The sequence below is a fragment of the Taudactylus pleione genome, unplaced genomic scaffold, assembly GCF_031769625.1.
Source record: "Taudactylus pleione unplaced genomic scaffold, aTauple2 ptg000025l, whole genome shotgun sequence".
Classification (NCBI taxonomy): Eukaryota; Metazoa; Chordata; class Amphibia; order Anura; family Myobatrachidae; genus Taudactylus; species Taudactylus pleione.
Genome location: NW_028284427.1, coordinates 891,609 through 918,488, shown reverse-complemented (window position 1 = coordinate 918,488; position 26,880 = coordinate 891,609). Strand labels below are relative to the sequence as shown.

Sequence of the window (26,880 nt, the reverse complement as noted above, 5' to 3'; positions counted from 1 at the left end):
CTCATGGATTACACAGGTTCTGTGGCTCATTAAAACCAGGTGAAATCCAGGCATGAAGTCAGCCAGTCACAGAACCTTTATAATTAATTCATGAGTGTGCCGTTTTAAAGTGATAGTATGGTTAGCACATGAAAAACGCTTTAGGTAATAGGCATATTTATCAAAGGATAAATGCCCGGCCTTTACACATTATGCCGCACATTATGCCATGCAGCAATACCCCTTACAAATGATACCGCACATTGATGCCCTTTAGTCCCCCTATGCAGTGCCCCCAGTATTAGTCCCCCCCCTATGCAGTGCCCCCAGTATTAGTCCCCCCCTATGCAGTGCCCCCAGTATTAGTCCCCCCCTATGCAGTGCCCCCAGTATTAATCCCCCCCCATGCAGTGCCCCAGTATTAATCCCCCTATGCAGTGCGTCCAGTATTTGACCCCCTATGCATTGCCCCCACCTATTTGCCCTTTAGTGACCTGGGCCTAATGCCCAAGTCACTCACGCCTATTTGTGGGGCAGATACCTTCAATTGGGCCTAATGCCCCCTATGTAGCCAGGACCTTGTGCCCACCTATAAACCCACAGGCCTATTGCCTGAATTTATCCCACGGGCCTAGTGCCCGACAACCCTGGTGGTCTAGGGAGGGGTTAAATACTGATGGCCCATGGCGCCTACCGGTACTGTGGAAGAGACTGCGGGGGAGGGGGAGCTTTGTTAGCTCTATTTCTTTCCACCCCCGCAGTCCTCTCCGGTCCTCAGCTTCATTCTTCTGCCGCTGGCCCGTCTCTTCCTTTCTTTCTTCTTCCTTGATCACGCAGTCTTCTGACCTCTTGAGCGGCCACCGGAACTGTTGCCGCGACGCTCTTCTCTTCAGGTGGTCTTCACTCCTCCCCTCCGCCGCCCTGAAGTCTCCCGCTCAGCAGCGTCTAATACAAGATGCCGCGAGTGGGCGGGGCTATGACGCAGCGAGCCGCGATTGCTCGTCGTGTCTGCCTCCTATTAGTGCTGGACCGCAAGCAGAGTTTGGCTCGCGGCCAGTGCCAAACAACCGCTCCTTCAGCGAGCTCCCGGCACCAAGCTTCTCCTGCCGCCACTTAACTGCCGACGCTGGTGGAAGGGACCAGGCGTTTCCTTCACCAGGTACACGCCACGCCTGCTTACCTGGCGCTGGGAACAAACACACTGTCCCAGCGCCGGGCACGGATGTTTCCCGCAAGGGACACATCTCCTCTGCCTGCCCCTGCAGCTGTGCCGATGCTGGGATCAGACACTTGATCCCAGCACGGCTTTCCACAGCAGCAGCCAATGAGAGTGGCTGACTCATTGGCTGCTATAATAAACAGTGTTGTGTCTTTCTCTGCAGGGGGGACACGCTGTGCTGCAGCCAGCTGTCAGGGATTGGCCACAGTACAGCGCGTCCCCGGGGACCCGGCTACTTTTCAAAAGTGAGTCCCCAGTGCTCAATCACGGGTAAAATATGCGCTATAGCGCGTATTTGCGAACACTGATAGAGTATTGAGATTACCATCGTAGGAACAATGCAAAGGAACCACTTGGTCTCGAAATCTGCGTTCAGACCCTTGGGATCAAGGGTTCTCAATTCATATATGGTCCTCATTTCAGTTGTTGCCAATCTTTCCTCTCTATTGTCCTTCCTCCAGTTGGGTATTATTATTTTTATCCCACAAAAACTTACTAAATGGTCAATATTACATTGGTGAGTATTTTTAAAATGCAAGGATAAATGAGGAAACTCCTTTTTTCACATTTCGTATGTGTTCCGCTAGTTTTAAGCATACCAGTTGCTCTTCCCACATATTGGGCCTTCGTAATCCCAATACTCTACGGACTTATTTGTTAAGTAACCTGAAATCCCATCTCACCGACAGAGCATCCACAAAGGCGGCTGAGGGGTCCCTTGTTCTGAACCCGTACCTGGGGGACTTTGTGATTGTGACGTGAGGCCACAAGGAGTTGAAAGACATCCGGATGAAGAGCCCATAATCCGGCGTGTATGTCCTGGCAAATCAGGAAGTCTGCTTCCCAGTTGAGAACACCTGGGATGAATACTGCCGAGATTGCCGGAAGTTGGCATTCTGCCCATAGCAGAATTTCTGCCACTTCCTTCATGGCTGCCAGACTTTGTGTGCCTCCCTGGTTGATGTAGGCCACCTCTGTCGCGTTGTCGGACTGAACCTAGACAAGCCTGTCCTGTAGGAGGTCCTGCTCCAGTATGAGCGCTTTGTGCACTGCACGAAGCTCCAAGATATTTATCCAAATTTGCAGGGACCTGGAGTGGAACTGGGCATAAACCACCATGTCGAATGTGGATACCATGGAACCCAGCACCTGCATTGCCAAGTGTACTGACACTCTTTCCTTGCAGAGAAGACAGCGCACACGAGACTGTAGTGCCACAATCTTGTCTTCTGGTAGAAGAATCCTCTGTCCCAGAGAATCCAGCAGCACCCCCAAGTGCACCATTTGCCGAGTTGGAGAAAGAGAGGACTTTTTCCAACTTATTATCCAGCCGTGCTATTGTAGGCAGACAATGGTCATCTGGAGATGACATTGTAACATCTCCTGAGATTGTGCTAATATCAGGAGGTCGTCCAAATATGGCAGTATCCTGACTCCTTGTCGTCTGAGATGAGCAGTCATGACTGCCATTATCTTGGTAAATAACCGAGAGACTGTGGCCAGACCGAAGGATAGAGCCTGAAATTGGTAATGTTGTTGATCTACCGCCATTCTCAGAAATCTTTGGTGGGATTGTGCAAATGGAACATGCAGATATGCATCCTGTATGTCCAGGGAGACCATGAAATCCCCAGGCTCCATCGCCAGCATAATTGACCGTAGGGTTTCCATATGGAATTCTGGCACATGTATGAATCTGTTGAGACTTCAGATTCAGGATATGGCGATGCAACCCCTCTTGTTTTTGAATCAAAAATACATTTGAATAATAACCCATTCCCTGTTGGGTCACAGGAACGGGGACTATGACTCCTGACTTCAGGAAGGCCCCAATAGACTCCCGGTAGGCCGAAGCCCTGACTGAGTCTAAAGGAAGGTTTGTATCGACAAATCTCTGAGGGGGAAGCCTCAGGAACGTGATGGCATAACCCTGAGACACCAACTCTGGAACCCAGGCATCCGTAGTTGTCCGATACCAGGCCTGGAAGAACTGCAAAAGTCGGCCTCCAACCCTGAGACCACCCAGAAGGAGGCCTGCCCCATCAGACAGACTTACTATCTGGGGTATCTGGCTTGGATGCAGGACGTTTGCTTGACCAAGATTTCTTGGGCTGACGTGTTCTGCGGGCATGACTGTCTAGAGGAAGACATACCTTTTGCCCTACTCTGTGGGTGAAAGGACCGAGCTGTCGACTGCCTAAATTTAGGGGTAGTCGTAGATGGCAATTCAGCCGACTTCGGTGTTGCCAGGGAAGTCATTAGGTCATCCAGCTCTGGTCCAAACAGTACATTCCCCGCAAAAGGCAAAGATTCAAGAGCCTTCTTGGACCCTGCATCCGCCTTCCAGGTTTTTAGCAAAAGGGATCTTCGAGCTGCAATCAAAGTTGCCGAGACCGTAGAAGCCAAACTACCTGCGTCAATGACCGCTTCCCCCATATACACAGCTGCTTCTCACATCTGATAGAGAAAAGACTGTTGTTCTCTGGTAGAATCAGGCATAGTAGCTTCCAGAGATGTCTTTGATAGCTTTCACTACCCAGGCTACAGCCATAGCTGGTCTGGTAATAGCTCCAGGTAATGACAATTTGAAATCAATGTTTTCAAGTTTTTTTTATCTGTAATATCTTTTAAAGAGAGGATGCTGGTAACATTTGTTCAAGATGTGTCTATGGTCCTTAAACCAGAGATAGTCATGTTTACTTGGATTAGGAAAATAAGAAAAGTGGTTGAGGCATAGGCATTTTGTTGCATGTTAGTTAATACTATGTCTGATAATAGTCTCTTCTGTATATTTCGTGATTTTTATTTGTTTTGCATATCACTCCCTATTACATTATTTCAATTTGGTTACTGGGACAGATTTTCTTATCTCGCTATCATTCTCTGTATTTCTGTCTAAATTTTGACATGTACATGTTCTTATATTTGTAACATTATGTCATGCTTCAATAAAAAAAAAAAAAAAAAAAAAAAAAAAAGGATGCTGCAGGAATGGGTAACGTAGCGCTCCTAACTGCACCAACTGCAAATGGGTATCCAGAGGTTATATTCCTTGTAGCATGGAAATGCTTCCCAGGAGCAAGATTCGTCAGTTGCTCAGACTGAGGAAAATAATCCCTAGCCATCTTCTGACGCCTAAAGACCGGAGCCTTCTCTTCCTCTTAGGACAGATCTAACCGCTCTCACCAGAAAGGGGACATCCACAAGAGACTGATTGTCTTCTTCTACTGAGTAAGACCCAGAACTCTGAGTATCAACGTCTGAAGAGGAGTCCGGGTCGTCATGAGGCAACTGATCGGAACCTCTCTTATGCCCCTGCTTTGCCGCCACTTGTCTATCTGGCTGCTATAGACGGCGGCATATTCTATCTAGAGTGAGCAGTAGAACTAAGCCAACAGGAATTCATGGGGAGCATACATATAGAAGGATGCAACTGCTGTGAACACCCAACAAAATGAGGAAATACTGAAGCCGTAGCCCGCGCTTCTGTCCACTAAGTGTGACAAAACCGGATACCACCAGGGTGGCTCTAGCGCTGGAGCCCTAGATGTTCCAGATTGAACAGGTAGCACACAATCCATCCTGGTTAACATCCTGCTCAGACAGGCCTGCCAAGCAAGACACACATGATCTTAGTACTGGCATATCATCCGTCTCACCTACACCTTTAGACATGACAAACGTATAAATGGTATAAGGTGTACAGTATAAATGCAATGTGACCCCTTATTCAATTAAACCCCCCACACCCTTCAGAGGGATGAGGAGAAACACAGCGATCGGTACAACTGAAGTTTGGAAACAAAAAGGCAGTACAATACAGCAGCTAGCATTAAAGTCACATACAATGCATAAATAAGCACATCTGGTATTGCAAATGGTCTCTGAATCAACTGACCAGCCCAGCAGGGGTAATGATAGGATATAGAGTGCTATATACCAGACCCAAAGGAGAGGTATACAGGGAGACAGACCAACCTCTGATACCAACAACTACAGCAGTACACTACACATACACGATCTGCGAGCATCTCACCACAAGGTGGTCAAATATAGCAAACCAGAAGCTGAACTATGTACTGTAAGTTGCGTCTGGGTTGGGGGAGGAACGGCCGGTAGAGCGCCTTATCTCCCTTAAGCTGCGATTTTGATGGCACAGGTACGCTGGCCTCATAGTAGTAGACGCTTACTAGTACGCTCTAGTGCGTCTACTATCCGTCCCCGGCGACAGGGCGATAAGGACCCGGCCGCCTTAGTGAGGACACGTCACACGAGGCCTTCACCAGCACCCGATACATCTCCTACACAGAATGCCAGAAGAGCCACGCACTTACCTGTCATCTCTGTGCCTGACTGCAGTCCAGACCTCAGCAACAGGCGCTAAGCCACGCCAGAAACCTCAGGGCATATAGCGGTACTTGTGTTTCAACGCCAGCAGAGGTAGCAGGAGTCGCAGTACATGCGTCATCAACGGCGCCTGGTGCTGCTAAACTCAGTTCAAAAACTAAAGTAAATCAAAAGAAAAAAGCCAGGGACTGCCTAGGCAGTCCTGTTGTATAACAGGTGCATCTTGCCGCGCACCAAACAAAAAAACTGAACGCCTGTGGCTGAAGGCGGGGTATATAAGGAGGAGGACCAGTGCATGCTGGGAGCTTCAAAGCTGGAAGCTGTTTGGTGCAAGGATCGTTTCAACTACATACCGTAAGGTAGATCCTGTGGACCCTGAAGAAAATAAAACACAAAATAAAAAACAGGATTTTGGTACTTACCGATAAATCCCTTTCTCCGATTCCACAGGGGACACTGGAGTTCAAGACAGTGGGGTATAGACGGTGGTAGAGCAGAGCCTGGCACTTTAAATAATTTAGAAGTGTGACTGGCTCCTCCCCCTCTATGCCCCATCAGCCCCAGTTTAGGAACTGAGCCCGAGAGGAGACGGAGGACAACAGGAAAACGAGGAGGAGAAGACCACAGAACGGAACAAGACCGAACGAAGGAGAACAGAGGAAACCACTGCAGGGAATCATGCAGTCACACAACCATAGAAGGAACCAAACAACTGGCAGGAACGCAGCGAAGGGCGGGCGTCCAGTGTCCCCTGTGGAATCGGAGAAGGGGATTTATCGTTAAGTACCAAAATCCTGTTTTCTCCTTCATCCACTAGGGGACACTGGAGTTCAAGACAGTGGGAACGTCCCAAAGCCAACCTCCCAGGTGGGAAGAGCGGAGAACATGCCGACCCTTAGGCCAACCGAAACAGTGACCGCCAAAACCAGACGGAAAGGCAATTGCTGAGGATCAAGTGTCGTGAGCCAGGAGACAATCAGAACACCCGGCGGAACAGAAACAGAATTTCCACAACTTACAGCATAAATAGAATGGAATAAGCGGCTAGCGAGAAAACACCCTCAGGTGAGAAGCATCAAAACGCTGTAAACTCAGCTAAAAACAGACCAAGCCGGACTGTTGGGAGCAGAGAATTCCAACCAGAATCCATATGAGAAGGGCAGTAACCCGAGAACAAACTCGAGAAAACCGTACCAGATTTGGAAACAGAAAGCTTCAACCGTCGCAGATAGCAGAATACCAGCACCGTTGGACAATCATAAATATACAAGTATAACTGTACCAATCTACAGAAACAAAGCTGATCCTGTCCATAGACTCCTAACAGAGTATGCAGGGAGGCAAAAATCAAGGCAGTCACCATGAACCATTCTGGAGGTCCGACTACTACAAGTTGTAAACCAGCGGAAGGAAGAGACCATAGAGGTCTCCAAAGAGTGGAGATCACACTGGGAGTGAGGCCGAGGCAGCTTCGAGAGGATTGAGATTACAATACCTTTCAGAGGGTCAGACAGCAGAACAACCCATTCCGAAAACAGTAGAAAACTACGACTGAACACCGGCGGCTGAAAAGAAAATCACAGCCACAGACTCCAAAACAACAGACCACTCCCAACATGATGGAAGAGCGTAGTCAGTACCAACTGCTGGCCTGAACATATTATGAAACAACCAGGATACCCTTGTAGATAAAGAGCACAGATGCAACAGCCACCCAGGGAGAGCTACCAATATAGGAAAGCATTCCATACTGCAACGCTAGAGTACTAGGACAACCCTGAAGGTACCAATCAGGTACCCGTCAATGTGATGAAAACATCAACAAATACTGAATAGAAAATCCACCAGGCCCCCTGTGTAGGACATAGAAACTGTCACACTTTAATGTCATGATGTGCACTAGTTCCAGTAGAATAGTGTCACTAATCTTAATGTTGAAACTATGCACTAGGGAAACTCTAAAGTGTAGAGCCAACTGATTAAAAGCGGATGGCTGCTAGGACCGCAGCTAGGGTGCATAAGGGAGAATAACGGTTATGCAATGTCAGGTTGGGCATTAGTGGGGTAAGCCCACTTACCTGTGAGTGTCCAGAAGCCCTCTGGACCCTATGTAGAATGTCACTGACCTTTTCCATCTCACAGCAACTAGTCACGTCAGGTATAGGGAGTAGCTACCGTGGGCTAAGACACAATGCTCCACAGCACGGACTTCAGTCTGGCGATGTTGTCGTAGGAAATACTGTATAAACTAGCAAAATGTTAGTGGAGACAGGAAGGTCATACAACAGGACTCTATACCTGAGCCTGTTATATTAGGGATGTGTATCCATTATAGAAATTATACATATACCACAAAACGGTCTGCTAAAGTATTAGTACATTAACACTTATAATAGTGAAGTGTGTATTACGCCCACCAATCTAATACAACTCAGGCCTGACCCTGCCTATATCGGCAGGTGGCCCTAGGCCTTCATGTAATTTAACAAATTAAGCCTTGAGGACGGAATAGAACCTGGATTCTCTATGTACAGATAGAATGTACCTAGGGGCCCTTTAGAGACTCATGTTTTTGAAATATGCGACAAGACAATAATATGGAGTACCGGAATCTATACTGAGAAAGGCACATGTACATAGACAGAGTGCGTTAGTTATCCCAAGAAAAGAAGGAATATATCTGTAGTGATAACTCCAAGTAAGGTTAAAACCCAGGTTTAGCCAATTATTAAAAAATATTCATACAAGGAATGGGAATATAACAGTATATATACACACGTACATACAAACAAACATAGTTGCATGAGAAGGCAATCTCTTTGAAAGGAGGAGCGGTGCCAAAACAGCAAGTTTACTTGTCAGACTCCTGCAGCGGGAGATCAGCATGCTATATCTATATATATGTCCTGCACCAGGAGCTTGTTGTCTACATATATATACACTGCATTCTCAGTGTCTTATAAGCTTGCTACCAAGTGCAGAGTTGAACTAATCATAGAGCACCGTAAAGGGAGGCGCCATAGATAGGGACTGACAACTATAACCCCAGGAGGATGTGAGTACATGTCCTTATATACATACAAGAAGGCCCCAGTAATGTATAGGGTTCATAATAGAAGCAATGCCTTAGGGAATTGTGTCTATCACTATGTAAGCTGCAGAACATGACTCTAGTCTATAGAGCCACCATTTAATATATATTATATATATATATATATACACACACACACACATATATATATATCTCGTACCAACTACCGCATCAGAAGAGACCCGTCTCCAATCGCAGAATCTTTCTTTTAAATATGCTAGGTACCAGACATAAAACTGATAACAGATCCTACCTTTGCCTTTATGGTAAGGATAAGAAGCGAGATATATATATATATATATCTCTCTCCACATATCCATATGCGTACCTACATACAAGATTGGTAGGCAACGATAATATGTAAAATTAGAACATGAGCAATAGTTAGAACCATGGAAGGAAGGAACAGAGCCCACAGGACTAAGTCCAGCCTGTATATGTTCTATAGCAAAGCTTAGTATAAATATATGTGGCTTACCTCAACACAGGGAAACTACTCAAGTGTCGCGTGTGGCCGTCAGCCTGCTACGGTGTAAGGGCAGGATATTTTAGCAGCGTGCTATCCCAGATTGGTATCTCCTGGGACCCTTGTTACTGGTGTGCTCATCTTATCAGTTGAGCTATATTTGTGTGCAGAAGAGTAACAATCTACCTACTTAAGGGATTACTGCCCCTGAAAAGTGAGCTGTGTACTAACAGAGTCCTCCCAACATATTAAAAGGGAGACCTGTCCCTTGGGGAAATCCACAGCGCACTACCCCCATCTAAACAGGGGATAAGGCCTGTCGTTTAGAGAAATGGGCGTCCCAGCCTCTAATGCTGGGCCACAGGGATGGTAAAGCCCAGTATGGGATTCCCGTTCTTGATATGAATGATTCGGGAGGACCTGACCCAAGGCCTGCCCCGTCAGTCAACACCAACCCAGTGGGGAGTACTCCTGTATATGTGCTGCCGAAGTGTGCACTGGAACGCTTGCCATCCTTGCGCAGTGTACTAAGTAACCTCTCTGGAATAAGGCTTGTCCATAGACTACCCGATTAGCAGAGACAGTAGAAAAAAAAGGTATACATATTACATATATACATACATATGCGGTGGTCACTACGCTTTGGGATCGGACCTTCCAAGATCACTGGCAGCGGGACAGTAGGCACTTAAACGTCATTTATACTGACTCACGGACTTGTCTCCTCTTGCTGACTGCATATAGACCCTATATGGGATTACATATACATCTATACACACACAACACGTGCAAATACTTGCAGAAGTGAAAGGGAAGCACCTTACACTGCGCTAGGGTAGATTATACCGCGCTGTGTGCGCAAAATGTCCATGCTAGCCTGGAAGAATCCTGGCTACCATAAGCTGGCCCCTCAACAGAACCGCATAAAGCGGAGTCTTAGTGCGCCCGTTAAGCGCGAGGTTGGGGTAGGGGCAGCAATAAGAAAGACATATCCATCAGTGCAGCAGGTGTTGGGGCATAAGCTATACTGCTGTGGAGGGCGCCAAAGCGACTTAAACACGAGTGCCCCGAAGTAGCTAACGCCGGAGCGTATACATTAAAGTGCCGCCTCAGCAGACTAACAGCTACGCTGTTAAGCGGCTAAATATATGCAGGCTGCCTTAGTGCTACTGGCGCTGTACCTACTGCGACAGCTCCAGCGCTATCAGTAAGTGACAGCGCAGTCAGCCGCCTGTCCATTACCTGTGATACAGCGAACGGAGCTACCACACCCATCTCCCCATTGTGGGGGGAGGGGTAGGAGAACCGGACTCAGCCAGCTACACCAAGCGGCGGGCCCTGTACTTTTATTATGTCTCCCGAGCGGGAGTGTGTCAGCGCTGTGCTGCGCGACGGACCCCTCTTAATAAAAGAGGGAGCTGATTTTACTGCCTTAGAGGGAAGCGGGGCTTTCTTGCAGGCGCTGGTCTGCGCTGATTACTGCAATGTGTGTAGGCGTCGGGACACGGTGAGCGATCACGCATGAAAACTTGGCTCCTCAATCTTAAAAGAAAACCTCTCCTGCTAAGCAGGAGAGGAGAGCATCAGCTGATCCTGAAATGACTGCCGGCTATGCTCCGGAAGGATTTCAATGTGCTGCTGCAGAGCATACCCCCTCATGAGGGGGGAGAGTCCGTTACATATGGCGCCGCTGTGCAGGATGCGCCATAACTGTTTAGGGCGTGCCTCAAAGCCGGGTCCGTGTGCTGATGAAGACAGCGGAACTTATTAGCCACGGCTGCCCGCCTTACAAACCCCGGGAGGGCAAGCGCCGCCGGCGCTACTAACGTCTTTTCCAGCAGCGCTGACAGCAGCATGGTGCACACAGCGCGGCAGTGAGGGAGAGCCCGACTATAAAAGGCGCCGCTAGTATGCATGACGCGCCATTTTCGCTCCTGCAGCCCCGGTGAAGACCGGGGATTCAGTACAGCACCTGGTGACTCGAAGTCAAGGAGAGGGTGCGGGGGGAGGGGAAGTCGGGTCCTCCTACAGTGACTATGTCACTGAACCCAGTTATACATCCACTGCTCCTGCTAATCAGGAGCAGTGGTCATACTCACAGCTGCTGCAGCCGGGATACTGGGCTGAGGGGGCGGAGAGGAACCCGTACACATGCAGTTGTCAGCAGTGGCGGGTCCTCTAGGGGTCCGATGACTCCTTTGTGTGTGCCCCCTCCTCAGGGTCACCGGACACAGGCTGCAGTAGCCGTGTGGTGCCCTTCCCGGCGGCTCTCACGTAGCAGGCAGACTGCCACAGCAAGCAGCCTGCCTGTCCTCAGTGTTAAATAAAAATTAAAAAATATGAAAAAGGCTGGAGACAGCATGATGTGCGACCGGCTCTCTCGGGCACATTCTAAAAACTGGGGCTGATGGGGCATAGAGGGGGAGGAGCCGGTCACACTTCTAAATTATTTAAAGTACCAGGCTCTGCTTTACCACCGTCTATACCCCACTGTCTTGAACTCCAGTGTCCCCTAGTGGATGAAGGAGAAATAGAATGAGTCTCACTTGTTTGTAACCTTGCAAGATGTTTCACGACTCAATGGCTTCCTGAGTAATACACTGTGTAATTTAAAATAAAACACATTTCTTTCACACAAACTATTTTAGTGGACAATACTCATTTTCTTGCAAGCTCATGTAAAGTGAGTAAAGAAGGAGGTTGTTCATTAGACAAAGTTCTGGTCATACAGGCAACTATTAACCCACATTTAAAAGGTGTTTACGCGAAGTCACATTTATATACACTAAAGTCAATGCAGGAAATTATCTTGTAAAGTATACATTATTGCCTCCCCACATTTGCTACCTTTTTTCAGTTCAAAAGCTTCCATAAATCTTTTGTAAAGAAATAAAAAGTATATGAGAATATTTTTTTTACATTTCCAAAAAGAGTACTTCAGATTTATACCAATGCATACTTTTAACAATATCCACAAAATACTCTACATGAAATGTTTATCTGTATTTTGTTACCATCTGTATGCTGCTGCTTATTTGGCTCTGGGCAATTCCATGAAAATATGGACAGAGCCAAAACCATAAAAGTCAATACAGGTACAGATGTCGGCATTATTACTTATCAACTGACGTACTCTATTTTGCTAATAGAGGAAAATAATTTTGCTTTGTGATCTAGTACTTCATATCAGAGCTCTTTAAACTGTCAGTGTTCACTGAATGAAAATAATGTTATGGGCAGGCTTTCATTCATTTACATATAAGGCAATTAAAATAATGTATTTGATAAAATCACATAATCTCTCAATATCAAGAGTTATTACAATGGAATTAAGACAATTTAAAAGCAATTAATAAATTATCTCCATGATATGGTTAATTTAAAACGTACAATAGTAAAGGTAATTCAGTTACCGAAAAAGGGGAAAAAAAAAAAAAAAAGTTTATTTATTAAGATAACAGCTCGAAATTCTAACATTTTTGTCCATGCTGTAATTTGAGGTAATGGAATCACAATATATTGCTCCTTTAACCAGGAAGTAGATCTAAAGAGTAAAGCTGGCCACACATCTAAAGTTTCTATCCAACCAGCCAACTAGTTGATTGGTTGGAATGAAAATCTGGTAACGTATGGGAGTAAATGATGATCAGCAATTTGCTCCTAAATGCCAGAAAACAGATGAAAATGGTCGTTCAGACAAGTTTGAACAAATTGTTTAGATCAAACATTTAAACAGTATTTGTCCATTTTCCAGCGTTTGGGAGCAAATTGCTGACTGTTATTTGCTTTCATACCTTACCAGACTTTCATTCCAACCAATCAACTAGTTGGCTGGTTGGACAGAAACTTTAGATGTGTGGCCAGCTTAAGTACCACCATTTGTACAGTTGATCTCAGTCATTGATTACATAGGCTGCAATGAACAGTGGGCCTAAATCAGACCCACTCGCGAGCACTGAGCACTCGCAAGCGGGTCGATGTTGATGGAGGCGGCTCCGTCATGCGCATGCGCGAGACCCGGATAGCAACGGGCAAGCCGTCGCTCCCGGTCTCGCTACAAAGGGGGCGTTCTGTCGATGGTGAGTGACAGCACGCCCCTTTGGTGGGCGGGCCGGGGGCGTGGCTGCCCAGACGCATGCGTTCCCATGGGAACGCCTACCGTCTGCGGCCGGCCCCACTAACATCACAAGTGATGTCAGTGGGAGTGCTCTCGGCTCTGATAGAGCCGAAAGCACTCCAGGGCTTGCGGCAACGAGACCCTACCATAAGGGTCTCGTCGCAAGCCCGATTGTCGCGATGGTCTTGACCATCGCAACCATCTTCCTGGCCGCTCGCTATAGCTGTGGGTGGTCACCCACAGATATACGAGCGGCCAGGAGGCCACTCTAAAAAAAGAGAAGGACAGCCCTGATTCAGAGCGAGCGCTCTGTCAGAACGTCCGGCTCTGAATCAGGGCCAGCCTCTCTTCGGAGTTGCAGCTTGCTCGCAACTGCCGATCCTAACTGTCCTGGCTGGTGGAGGCCGGCCCGAGGGTGTCAGCAGACCTGAGCATGGAGGCCACAATGTCAGCCTGCCCACGCGGTGCAGGGAACGGGCAGCTGCTGAAGGCAAAAAACAGCTCAGCTCCACCTCAAAACAGTGAGGAGAGAGGGAGAGGGAGAGGGAGAGAGAGAGAGAGAGAGAGAGAGAGAGAGAGAGAGAGAGAGAGAGAGAGAGAGAGAGAGAGAGAGAGAGAGAGAGAGACCAGCAGCGTCACGTGACCAGAAGGCGGAGGTCTCAGACGCCAATTGGATGATGAGACGATCCTGCCCGCGGTCATTGGTTGGTAAACACTGAGGGATGTCAATGGGTCGGCAGCTGCGGCGCGCATCCTAGAGGACCCCGGGACTTTTAAAACTGGATCCCTTAGTGTCTATAGCGCATATTTTGTGATCACTGCAACCCCTAAAGTGGTTAGCTGCATCTACTCTCCTGGCTTCTCCATGAGAGGAGAAACAAAAAGTAGGCAAGTATGATTTGTAGTTGATATTTTAGATTTGCACTTCTATGTATCTGAACCTATGTTTGTATGTTTATGTCATTTTTTAACCACAAGTATTCCAAGTATTGAGCCATGTTGATATGTTCCAAATTGTGTAATTTTGACCTTAAATATTTAGTAAACATAGTAAGAAATATAAAATGAGTTATGGTAAAACTTACCTTTGTTAACGCTCTTTCTTCGAAATCCATAGGGTCCACAGGGAGACCATGGGGTGTAGGTGGTGGATGAGGACACTGGGCACCACGCAGTTAAAGCTTTCACTCCCAGGATGCACCGGTTCATCCCCCTATACCCCACCCCAGTTCATGACAAGCCAAAAGCCGGAGGAGAAGAGAGAAGGAATACTGGTACACACAAGAATCACACTCTCGCAGAGGAGACGGGAAACCGGTGACCAGAAACAGACCATATGAAGCCAGGTGTGTCAGGGCGGGTACACCTGTGGATCCTATAGACTTCGAAGAAAGATAGAGTTAAAAGGTAAGTACTTACCATAACTCATTTTCTTCTTCAGGCTCCATAAGGCTCCACAGGGAGACCTTAGGGATGTCCCAAAGCAGTCCTATAAGGGTGGGGAAGCACCTTCACTGAGAGGAGAATCCAGCACCCAAAGGAAGCATCCTGAGAGACGAAGGTATCGAAGGCACAGAACCTCAGAAATGTAAGGACAGAGGACCACGTGGTCGTCTTACAAAGCTGTTCAGATGAGGCGCCACGGTGAGCTGACCACGAAGGACCCACAGAACGAGTAGAAGCAGCAGTAACAGTAGCCGGTACAGGAAGGTCTGCCTGCATGTAAGCCTGTGGGATAGTCATATGAAGCCATCTAGCCAATTTGTGTTTGAGGACTGGCCATCACATCTTGTGAAATCCATAGAGCACAAACAAGGAGTCTGATTTCCGAAGGGAACTGGTACGGTCCACATATAACCTGAGGGCACAGACCACATCCAAGGAGGCCTCATCTGCTGAGAGGTATGGTGAATGAATGAATGAATGAATGGCCGGGACTACAATTTCCTTATTAATGTGGAAACTAGTAACTTTTGGAAGGAACCCAGGGCGAGTCCTATGTACTGACCTGTCCTGGTAGAAAAGTAGAAATGGGGAGCAACAGGAGAGCGCCCCTAAAGCTGACACTCATGGCTGACACTATCGCCAGAAGAAAGTCTTCGCTGTTAAACACTTGAGTTCTACAGAATCCAGGGGTTTAAATGGAGAGCCCTGGAGGGCGCGAAGAACTGACAAATCCCAAGGAGCCATTGGAGAGACAAAGGGAGGTTGAAACCGGAGGACAACCTGGAGGAAGGTGTGGATATCAGTTAGTGGAGCAAGTCTACACTGGAACCAAATGCACTTTCAGTGAGGCCGGGCGGAGTCCTGGGTCCAAACCAGGTTGAAGGAAGGCCAGGACTCTGGAAATCGTAAACACCTGGGGGTCGTAGCATCTGGTACTGCACCACTGGAAATATGTATGCCACACTCTGTAGTTTTGACTACAGCGCCAGAGAAACCTTTGGACCTCAGGAGAGAGGTCCCAAGAGCCACGCCGTCAGAGACAGATGACCCAGATCAGGGTAAAATCAAGGACCATGAGACAAAAGGTCCAGTCGTTGAGGTAGCAGGAACGGAGCGTCGATGGAGAAACGCCGAAGATTTGAGTACCAATGACGTCTGGGCCAAGCTGGAGTCACCAGCAAACTGGAAGGTCCACTTCACTGACAATTAGTCTACAAAGGTTGCCTCTGGATCTCTTGTTCACTAGGAGTTGAAAGACCTCTTGGTGAAGCGACCATTCCCCGGGATGCACGTCATGACAACTGAGGAAGCCTGCTTCCCAATTGAGAACTCCCAGAATGAATACTGACGAAATGGTCGGGATGTGACCCTTGGCCCATGTCAGAATGCAGGACACTTCTGTTATTGCTACCTGACTTAGAGTACCTCCTGGCACTGTCGGACTGAACCTGTACAGCTTTACCATGAAGTATGTGCTGGGTCAGGTTGAGGATCCTGTGGACAGCTCAAAGTTCCAATATGTTGATTGGCAGGGTTGATTCGACCGATGTCCAACGATCCTGAAAGGAGTGCGGACCGGTCACTGCGCCCCGGCCTCGGAGACTGGCGTCCATTGTTAGGATTACCAAGTCCAGGATCCAAAAGGGGCGACCCTTGGTCAGATGAGATGTCTGTAGCTACCAAGATAAGAGACAGACGCACCTCTGGAGAGAGCACAATCGTCTGAGCTTTGATCCGATGGGGTAACCCGTTCCACCTGGAGAGGATCAGCCTTTGCAAAGGTCTGGAATGGAAGTAAGCATATTCCACCTTATCGAAGGTGGACACCATGGATCCCAGAACCTGCTTTGCCGAGTTGATCAACAATCGGAGACTGTGGAGACAACTGCTCACTCGTAGTTGAAGTGTGGATATATTGTCTGTCAGAAAGATTCTCTGTTCCTGAGAATCCAGCAGGACTCCCAGATAAATCACTCTCTGTGAGGGATTCAGGGAGGACTTTTTCCAGATGATATACTATCCGTGCTTGTGTAGGAAAGCAATGTTTAACTGCAGATGGCAGTGAAGCACTTCTGGGGATCCTGCTAGGAGCAGGAGGTCTTCCAGATATGGTAACAGTCAGGCACCCTGACCACGTAGGGGGGCCACCATGATAGCCATAATTTTGGTAAACACCCGTGGAGCTGTGGATAGTCCAAAGGACAAAGCTTGAAATTTGAAGTGTTGCTGTAGTATAGCAAACCGGAGATAACGCTGATGTGAGGGCAGTATAGGTACATTTAGATATGCGTCCTGAAAATCCAGAGATACCTTGAAGTCCCCAGGCTCCATAGCTGGGGTTTTCATCCTGAACCTGGGTACCCTGAGGAATTTGTTAATGGATTTGAGGTTGAGAATAGGCCAATGAGACCCATTCGGCTTCTGAACCAGAAAAAGAAGAAAAATAACCAGTCACTCGCTGAGATAGTGGGACTGGCACAATTGCCAGCTTTCAGCAAGGACTGTATGGCGTTCTGGATTTGTAAGGATTTGTTCAAGTCTGAAGGAGGGCCTGTGTAGAAAAAACCACCTCTTACCCAAGCATCCGTGGTAGTTTGACACCAGTACTGGATGAACTGAAGTTAGTCTCCCACTCTGGGATATCCCAGAGGGAGGTCCATCCAGTCAGGCTGAGGGTTTATCCTCTGGTTTTGAAGCAGGACATCTGGTGTTCCAGATATGCTTGGACCTGGGTTTGACGGCCCTAGTGGAAGCAGACTGCCTAGGAAAGGACAGACCTTCAGGCTTTCCCTTAAGACGAAAGGACTTAAATGATTTAGTTCGAGGCAGAGGCCTAGTAGAAGTAGTTGCTGAAGGCAGAAATACAGTTTTTGATGCTGCCAACGTGGTTACAATCTTGTCAAGGTCTGGGCCAAACAAGATCTCCCCATTGTAGGGTAACCCTTCTAGGTTTTTCTTGGAATCCACATCTGCCTTTCATGAGCGTAGCCACAGGGTACGGTGGGCAGACACAGCCGCGGCCGAGACTCTGGAGGTTAGGAGACTGGCCTCCAATGTCGCTTCTCCAATATAGGAAGCTGCATCTTGAATGTGAGCAACAAAAGACATCTGATCCCTAGAAGCATCTGAGGTAGCTTTAGCCACCCATTCAATAGCTATGTTTGGACGGGCAACAGCCCCTGAAAGAGTATATTGATTTCAAGCAAGCTTCCACATTCCTATCTGTAGGATCCTTCAAAGTAGTAACTGTAGGAATAGGCAACGTAGTGCTTTTAATTAAATGCGTAACATGTGAAGCCACCGCAGGGGGTGTTTCCCATTTTGCACAATGAGCCACAAGAAAAGGGTAACATGAGGTCAGAAGTTTTTGTGGTTGAAACCTCTTACCAGGCGATTGCCAGGCTGCAGCCATGTGTTCCGCTAGTTGATCAGATAGAGGGAATTCTGCTTATGCCACTTTGTCGTTTAAACAGAGGGTGCTTGGATTTAGGGGCTGGCTCGTCATCTTCTATTATAAGATGGATCTGACAGTTCGTACCAAGGCAGGCATCATCCTCCTCCAGAGGGGAGTCAGGGTTAGAGAGATCAGCATCTACTGCCTCCTCAGATGATAATTCAGAATCTGAGAGTTGTGTGGACTGTGACGAAAACACAGGACGCTTAGAAGGCTTACTGCCTCTCACCTTGTAGCACGGTTTGAAAGGCATTAGATATAGCCATCAGACTCTGCACAGAGTTAGAGAGTACGTCTACCCATGGTGGGGGCACAGGAAGCAGCTGTATCGCCTGAACCTGTTGTGGCAACCCCACAGGGGGAATTACAGCCTACTCTGACAGCCAGAACTACCAGGCGGTCCGCAATAGTGGCCAAAAACCTGAGAAAATGAAGCCATGGGGGGGGCTCTTGTACAGGCGCTGGGTTGTCTGATGGGTCTGGTGAAGTATAACCCTTACTACATAACCCATCTTGTATCAAATCCTCCTCACTTTAGTCTGCAGAACATAGTTTGCATGATAGCAGTATGGGTGCAGATGCCAGTTTGTTACTCTTGCCTTTGCTAGACATAGCTGCAGAGTAATATGGCACACAATATGGCACTGGGTATAATGCAACCACTATGTATGTAGGATACTAGTAGGAATGCAATATGCTGGTCCTGTCTTATGCTTGGGAGCTGCAGGAGCACACAGCCGAATATGGGTGCAACAAACAACTATGTGTGTGACAAACCTCACAAATACTTAGTTCTATAGATGAGAGGCACAGGAAAACCCCTGAATACACCTGTATGTTAGGGCAATAGTCAGAGAATAAAGGGAAAGTAGATGAGAGAAACAGACAGGCAGCGGTAGCATAAGTCACATACAACGCAGAATTATAACTACAAATTGGCACTACAATAAACTACACAGACTCAGTGTCTGGTAGGCTATAGCGCTACATACGCTAACTCGAGGGAGAGGTATGTAGGGGTACCGGACCTTGCGTTACCCTGAAAGAGTCTCTGTGACTCTGTACCACTGAAAGAAAATGGCCGCCGGTGACCTCAGAGGGGGCGCGGTCGGAGGTTAACAGCTCAGAGAAGCGAGACCTCAGTGAAATGGCGCCCTGAGCTGAGGGGAGGAGCAGCTTTATTGGGGAAGCTATCTCCCCTTGCTGACTGTTCCATTACTTTATTAAAAAATCTGCCCAGGTTTACAGAAACTGCCATATTACCAAATTTATGCAAATGTATTCCCTGGATGTCTCAATATTGCGAAAATCTAGAGTTAATTCTGGAGGCTGAATTTATCAATTTCGTGTACACACATATAGAAACAGGTCTCATGAAGAGTGATTCAGTTACTTACTAGATTGATTTATCAAGGATAACTTACACAAAAGTACACACAAGCTATTTTGATATGGGGTATATTGTGGGCTTTTGGGTTATGATGATTTGCACACATTAGTGATGGCAGATGTATAATGAATAGAGTTCATCACTGTAAAAAGGTGATTCCGTTACCGGTGGAATTGCCCTGTGTTTTACCCATCAGTCCTCAGATATTCCAGATCATCTCAAAAAATATTATGGGCCAAATGTAATAGTCTGTTTTGGTAAATTGCGAGTTTGGTGCTAAACTCGCAATTTTTCACAACTCTCCAATGTAATAGGGTGTCTGTTCACTAAAACTCGCATTTTTCAGAGTTACTAAAACTCTCCATTCTCAAACTCGCATCCAGATGTTTTCACATTGAAAACAATCAACTCGCCCAATGTAATAGAGTGTCTGTTCCAGACTCGCAAAAAAAAGATTACCAAAAGTCCCCAAATAATAGACCTGCTTCAGGCTAGCGAGTACATCCTGAGCAGGTCAGATTAACACAGAAACATGCAGATATCCATGAGATATGTACATGTTTCTGTGTGTACTTATGTAAAATGTGTTTAAATAAAAAAAAAAAATGATGTGCACCCCCTCCCCAAAAGCATAACCAACCCCGGGCTTTATAAAGCCTGTTCTGGTTCTAAAAATACAGGGGCCAAAATGCGTAGGGGGCCCCTGTATATTAAGAACCAGCACAGGGCTTTGTTGAGCTGGTCCTAGTTCTGGAAAATCAGGGGACAAAACGAGTAGGGGTCCCCTGAAAATTCCTGAACCAGCACCGAACTCTTTCTAGCGGGGGGATAATGCCACAGCCAGGGAAAACCTTTCACCGTTTCCCCGGCCAAAGCATTATCCCTGACCGCTAGTCAGTCCAGGCCGGGGATCCCTGGGGATTTGGGATTTTATTAAAATTATACTTTCACGGTGTAAGTTTGTTTTTTTACGCATTTCTTTAGTTGTGGAACTACAAGTGCCAGCGTGCCCGTAATGCCCCGCATGCTGGTATTTGTGGTTCTCCAAATACCAGCATGCAGGGGAGGCTTGCTGGTACTTGTGGTTCTACAAATAAAGACAATATGGTAAATTTTATTTTACACTTTCACTTTACACTATCAACCCGGCACCCACCGCCCTAGGGTGCCGGGGATAGCCCCGGGCTATCAGTCTAGGCCTGGGGTGCCCTGGAGAGGGGTACCCCTTTATTCGGGGGGTACCCAAATCCCCAGGGATCCCCGGCCTGGACTGACTAGCAGTCAGAGATAATGCTTTGGCCGGGGAAACCGGTGAAAGGTTTTCCCTGGCTGTGGCATTATCCCCCCGCTAGAAAGAGTTCGGTGCTGGTTCAGGAATTTTTCAGGGGACCCCTACTCGTTTTGTCCCCTGATTTTCCAGAACCAGCTCAACAAAGCCCTGTGCTGGTTCTTAATATACAGGGGCCCCCAACGCATTTTGGCCCCTGTATTTTTAGAACCAGAACAGGCTTTATAAAGCCCGGGGCTGGTTATGCTTTTGGGGAGGGGGTGCACGTTTTGTTTTTTTTTAACACACACAGAAGCCATCACGGATCTCACTGATCTGTGATGGCTTCTCTAAAACTCGCACCTTTTAATGCTACTCGCATTAAAAGGTGTCAGTTTACATAGTCCTAAACTCGCCTGCACTGGCAAATGCAGTAGCCTCGAGCTGAAAAGTTCGCAGGCTATTGAATTTGCGAGTTTCAGTACAAACTCGCACTTTTTAAAAGTGCGAGAAAGTGCGAGTTTGTACTGTTACTAAAACTGACTACCTATTACATTTGGCCCTATGTCTTGTAAATTATCTTAAAAAAGCCAGTATGCAATCATGGCAATTGCAGAATACTGTACAGTGCCCCAGTTTATGGGAATAATGTGTTTTAAAAAGTTGACCTTTGTACCAAGTTAAATGTAGAGCTAATTTAGTAATTTGGCACTTTAGACACAAGTTTAACTATTGAATTATTCTTTTCACAAAATCATACATTGGCAAAAGGATTATAATATTTTATATGGAATATAAATTTAATACATACTTGTCTACCTGTCCTGTATGAAAATTGTTGTCTGCTCTCATCCGTGTCAGCGCAGCAGCAGCTTCATCCAAAGCACAACTAACAGAGGAGGTCAGTCTTCTAAGGACTTCAGGGTCTGCAAAGGCTTTACCATCGGCAGTGGACAACTTTCCAATTCCTTCAGCACATGTTTGAAAACAAATGCACAATACAATAAATGTTTGTGTTGCATGTATTAATGGAACAGTACAAGGTTTACAAATGTTTATAGGCAAAAGAACATAAAACGCTACTTACAAGACATCTCACAGTTAAAACTAGTAAATTAATGTTTCAGATTTGGAAGTTTAACAATAACCCACAATCCTCATCCTGACTAAATAGTTTTTACTTCCCACGGTAGTAGTCCCTAAACCAGACCTCATTCTTCTTATTTTACTTGCAGAGTTAGGCTTCTTACAAACACACACACAGATTTCATCCAGACGGAAAAAAAGCCACTTTTTTCCGTGGATCAGTCACTTTCACAAACAACTTTGTTGAGCAGTGTGTAATGCTAATGCCGTGTTTTTTCAATCGCTTTTCAGTCTTTAAAACTAAAGACTGAGTGGCAGCCGTCCTGGTCAGTGGTTATTCACAGCTGTTACATGGCAACCATGGCCGTATTCATGTCATCTGAAAGCTTCTCAGTTTAACTGAAAATAGTCCACGGGGAAAAAAACGTCCATTGCGTGCATAGTGTGTGCTCAGTGCGCTCACTGCAGCACCTGCAGGTTTGAGAAAATGGAGGCATCTGTGGCAGTTCTAGCAAAAAACCATGCGTGTCTACGAAGCTTTATTACTGGTTATATTTAAAGAAATAACCATATACAGTATTCCAGAGACAAAAATACAGAATTAGGATCCACAGGAATTACCTTAGGATATATAGGCCCGTACTCAATTTGAGGTGAAAAGCCGTCTTTGGAGGAAACCTTTCGTCGATTACGTAATTTTCGCCTGTTTTGACTTTCCTCCGTATTCACTTTGGAAGACTTTCCGCCTAGGCGGAAAGTCAATGCAATGTAATAGGCGGAAAAGTTTCGCCCATTAATAGGAGGTGGAAAAAAGTGCAGAATTGGGGTGCAACGTTGCGGGAACCCCCATGCAGCCTTCAGACAGTCCCCCAAAGGTAAACGGTGTAAAAAAAAAATTTATGAAAACATTTAACACCCCAAAAAATTACTTTGAATTTGGGGGCGTAAAAAAAAAAAAAAAAATGTTGGGGGACAAAGTTAAAAACTAGCGAACTTGACTCTGGGGGGGGTCACCAAGTATGCCCAGGTGTTTTTTTTTATTGCAGGTGCTTGTGGCAGGTGGATTTTTCATGATTTTTTTCAACTTAACTTTTAGCAACTTTTAAATATGCTGGCCCCCATTTTCAAGTACCCCAAATTTGCTGGGATAAGTTATTTTATGCAAAAAACCTACTGAATACTGTTCTGCACCACATATACAAAAACGCTATTTAGCAGCTATTAAGCCCGTTTAAAGACACCAAATACCTTCAGCAAACCAAATCGGGGAGTACAATAGCTAACCCCCATTTCAGCGCATCTTTTGGGGGGTGTCAGGCTGATTTCCCCAAATCTGACAGTACTTTCCGCCTGTTCAAGTTTCGCCGGGTCCCGTTTTCACGTACTTTCAAATTGAATACGGGGTTAAGCTGGCACGCGCGCGATACTTTTCCGCCTACAAAACACGCGATGTAGGCGAGAAGTCTGGGAGGCGGAAAAGTATCGCGGGTCCACTCAAATTGAATACGGCTCATAGTTGGACGACGTCCATTGCACCAAACAGCAAAGCTTTGGAGCTCCCAGCATGCACTGGTCCTCCTCCCTATAGCCCCCGCCCCCAGCCATTCAGTTCGTGACTAAGCCTTCTTGGCAAGGAGACAGAATGGAGAAGAAACATTTCACCAGAAACACACTACATACGAAGAGAGAATCTTATGATATATAGTCTTCAGAACAGGGTCCCTCTGAGGCCAGGTGCGTCAGGGAGGGTGCCCTGTGGACCTTGAAGAAAAAAATCATCGTCAACAGGTATGTTCATACCATAATTCTGTATTTCTTCTTCGGGTTCCATAGGATTCACAGGAATTACCTAGGGACATCCTAAAGCAGTCCTTAGGGCTGGGGACGCTCCTGAGAAGACAGAATCCGCCACCCGAAGGAAGCCTCCTGGGAGGCGTACCTATCAAAAGCGTAGAACTTTATTAACGTACTCACAGAAGACCAGTTGGCCGCCTTGCACAGTTGTTCAGCAGAGGCTTACAGTCCATGAGGGTAGTACAGACAGAGTAGAATGGGCTGCCACCCTGTTAGGTACAGGCAAACCCGTCTGCGTATAGACCTGCAAGATTGTCATGTGAAGCCAACGAGACGTAGTCTGCTTGTTGGCCTCTTTTTTGGAATTCATACAACACAAAGAAGGAGTCTGTTCTTTTGACGGCCTTGGTTCGATCCACATAGATCCTGAGAGCCCGGACCACATCAAGTAAAGCTTCGCCTGTAGACAGGTCTGAAGTCTGAAAGGCCGGCACCACAATTTCCTCATTAATAATGAAATGGGAAACTACCTTTGGGAGATAGCCTGCCTTGGTACGGAGGACAGATCTATTTGAATGAAATACCAAGTACGGAGAGCTGCATGACAAAGCTGCCAGATTTGACATCCTACGAGCTGATGAGATGGGCAGGAGAAACAGTGTTTTCGCCATCGCCCATCAAATCCCCTTTATCCAAGGGTTCAAAGGGATGTGTCTGAAGCGCCCTGAGAACCAGAGACAAATCCCACGGTGCTACCAGTGAGAGGAATGGAGGTTGCAGTCACACTACCCCCTGCATGAATGTTCTGACATCCGGCAGAGAAGAAATTTTGCACTGAAAACACACCGTCAAAGCTGACACCTGAACTCTCAAGGTGGCCAGACGGAGTTCTAAGTCCAATCCGGCCTGAACAAACCCCAGCACTGTAACCACCTTAAATATTTTAGGGTCATATTTCTTGTTATGACACCACAGGAAAAATGACTGCCAAACCCTGTGATATATGTGCGCAGAGGCCGGCTTCCGTGCCCCAAGCATGGTCTGTATCACAGACGAAGAAAACCCCCTGGATTTTAACTCAAGACTCAAGAGCCAAGCCGTCAAAGCCAGTCGGGGTAAATCCTGGTAACGACATGGACCCTGCATTAGCAGGTCTTGTTGCAGAGGCAGTGGAAATGGACTGTCTACTGATAGACACTTCAGGTCCGCAAACCAATGCCTCCTGGGCCAGGCAGGTGCTATTAAGCATTACCCTGACGCCTTCCTGTTTGAAATTCCTGACCACCCTTGAGAGGAGGAAGTTCGGAGGAAACAGGTATGCCAGTTTGAAGTTCCATCTTACTGATAGAGCGTCCACGAAGGCTGCTGAGGGGTCTCTTGTCCTGGACCCGTACCTGGGGACCTTGTAATTGTGGCGTGACACGATCAGGCTACCTCTGGTAGACCCCATTTGTTCACCAGGGTTTGAAACACCTCCGGATGAAGAACCCATGCTCCGGCGTGTATATCCTGGCGACTTAGGAAGTCTACTTCCCAGTTGAGCACTCCTGGGATGAACACAGCTGTTATCGCTGGAAGATGGCTCTCTGCCCACCGCAGAATCCCTGCCACCTCTCATCGCCGCTGGACTTCGTGTGCCTCCCTGATGGTTTATATTGGGCACTGTCACGTTGTTGGACTGAATCTGCATGTGTCTGCCCCGAAGAAGGTCCTGCATCTGAAGTAGTGCCCTGTGCACTGCCCGGAGCTCTAATACATTTATTGGCAGACAGCTTTCCAGGTCTGTCCACCTTCCCAGGAAAGTGTGCTGACCTATGACTACTCCCCACCCTCTGAGACTTACGTCTGCGGTGAGGAGTACCCATTCCGGGATCCACAATGGACGACCCCTGTTTAAATGAGTCACCTCCAGCCACCAGGCTAAGGAGAGACGAACCTCTGGCAAGATCAGAATCTGTTTTATCTGATGCTGACCATCCCACTGCGCCAAGATCCACCACTGTAGGACTCTGGAGTGGAACTGCGCATAAGCCACCATGTTGAACGGGGCTACTATAGAGCCTAGCAACTGCATGGCAATGTAGACAGATACTACCTGGTTGCGCAGTAGCCCGAGTACTCATGCCTGCAGCGTCCCAATTTTGTCCTCCGGCAGGAAGATCCTTTGTTGCCAAGGGTCTAGTATCGCCCCCAGGTGTATCATCCGCTGGGTTGGTGATAGAGAGGATTTCTTCCAGTTGATCACCCACCCGTGCTCTTGTAGGCAAGCTACCGTCATCCGTAGATGACACAGTAATGTCTTCTGCGACTGAGCAAGTATGAGAAGGTCGTCCAGGTATGGCAGTATTCTGATTCCCTGACGCCCGAGACAGGCCGTCAAGACCGCCATTACTTGCGTAAACACCCTTGGAGTTGTGGCCAGCCCGAAAGGTAGACCCTGGAACTGAAAATGTCGTTGATTTACTGCAAACCTGAGAAATCTCTGGTGGGGTTTTGTGATTGGGACATGCAGGTAAGCATCCCGAGTATCCAGTGAAACCATGAAGTCCCCTGGTTCCAGTGCCAACATGATTGACCGTGAAGTGTCCATGCAAAATTTTGGTGTCCTGACAAACTTGTTGAAAGCTTCAGATTTAGAATAGGTCTGTACGACCCATTGGGCTTTTGGATAAAATAAATAAGGTTGAATAGTAACCCATTCCCTGTTCAGTCACTGGGACTGGGATGACCACCCCTGCTTTCAGAAGGGTCTCCACCAAATCCTGGTAGGCCCGAACTCTGACTGGGTCCCCTGGTAATTCCGTAACCTCCGAGGGGGGCGGCTTCTGAATGATATGGCATAGCCGCTAACTACCAACTCCCGTACCCAGGCATGCGTGGTCGTCTGATGCCAGGCCCGGGAGAACTGTAGCAGTCAGCCTCCAACCCTGACATCCTCCAGGGGTAGGCCCGCCCCATCAGCCAGCAGGCTTACCGTCTGGTTTACATGTTGGACGCTTGCTTGCCCAGTACTTTCTAGGCGGTCCCTTTCTCTGAGACTGCCGTCTCTTAGCGGAGGACGGTTTATTTGTCTCTTGCGACCGGAAAGGCCACTGTCTTCTGGTCGTAGAGGTAGTCTGTAATTCTACAGTCCTTGGTGTAGCCAGTGATGTCATAATCTCATCTAATCCTGGACCAAAGAGCACCTTACCTGTGAATGGCAAGGATTCTAATGCTTTCTTAGA

The 26,880-nt window shown here is 47.2% G+C and overlaps 1 protein-coding gene across 2 annotated transcripts in view; it reads right to left on the bottom strand.

Moving 5' to 3' along the window:
• ANKHD1 (ankyrin repeat and KH domain containing 1) overlaps positions 1 to 26,880 on the bottom strand; it is a 396,742-nt gene that overhangs the window by 295,817 nt on the left and 74,045 nt on the right. For both annotated transcript variants that reach the window (XM_088451243.1, XM_088451245.1), the window contains exon 3: positions 21,588 to 21,744. In XM_088451243.1, coding sequence (XP_088307369.1) covers positions 21,588 to 21,744 — 157 coding nt within the window. The remainder of the gene's footprint in view (positions 1 to 21,587; positions 21,745 to 26,880) is intronic.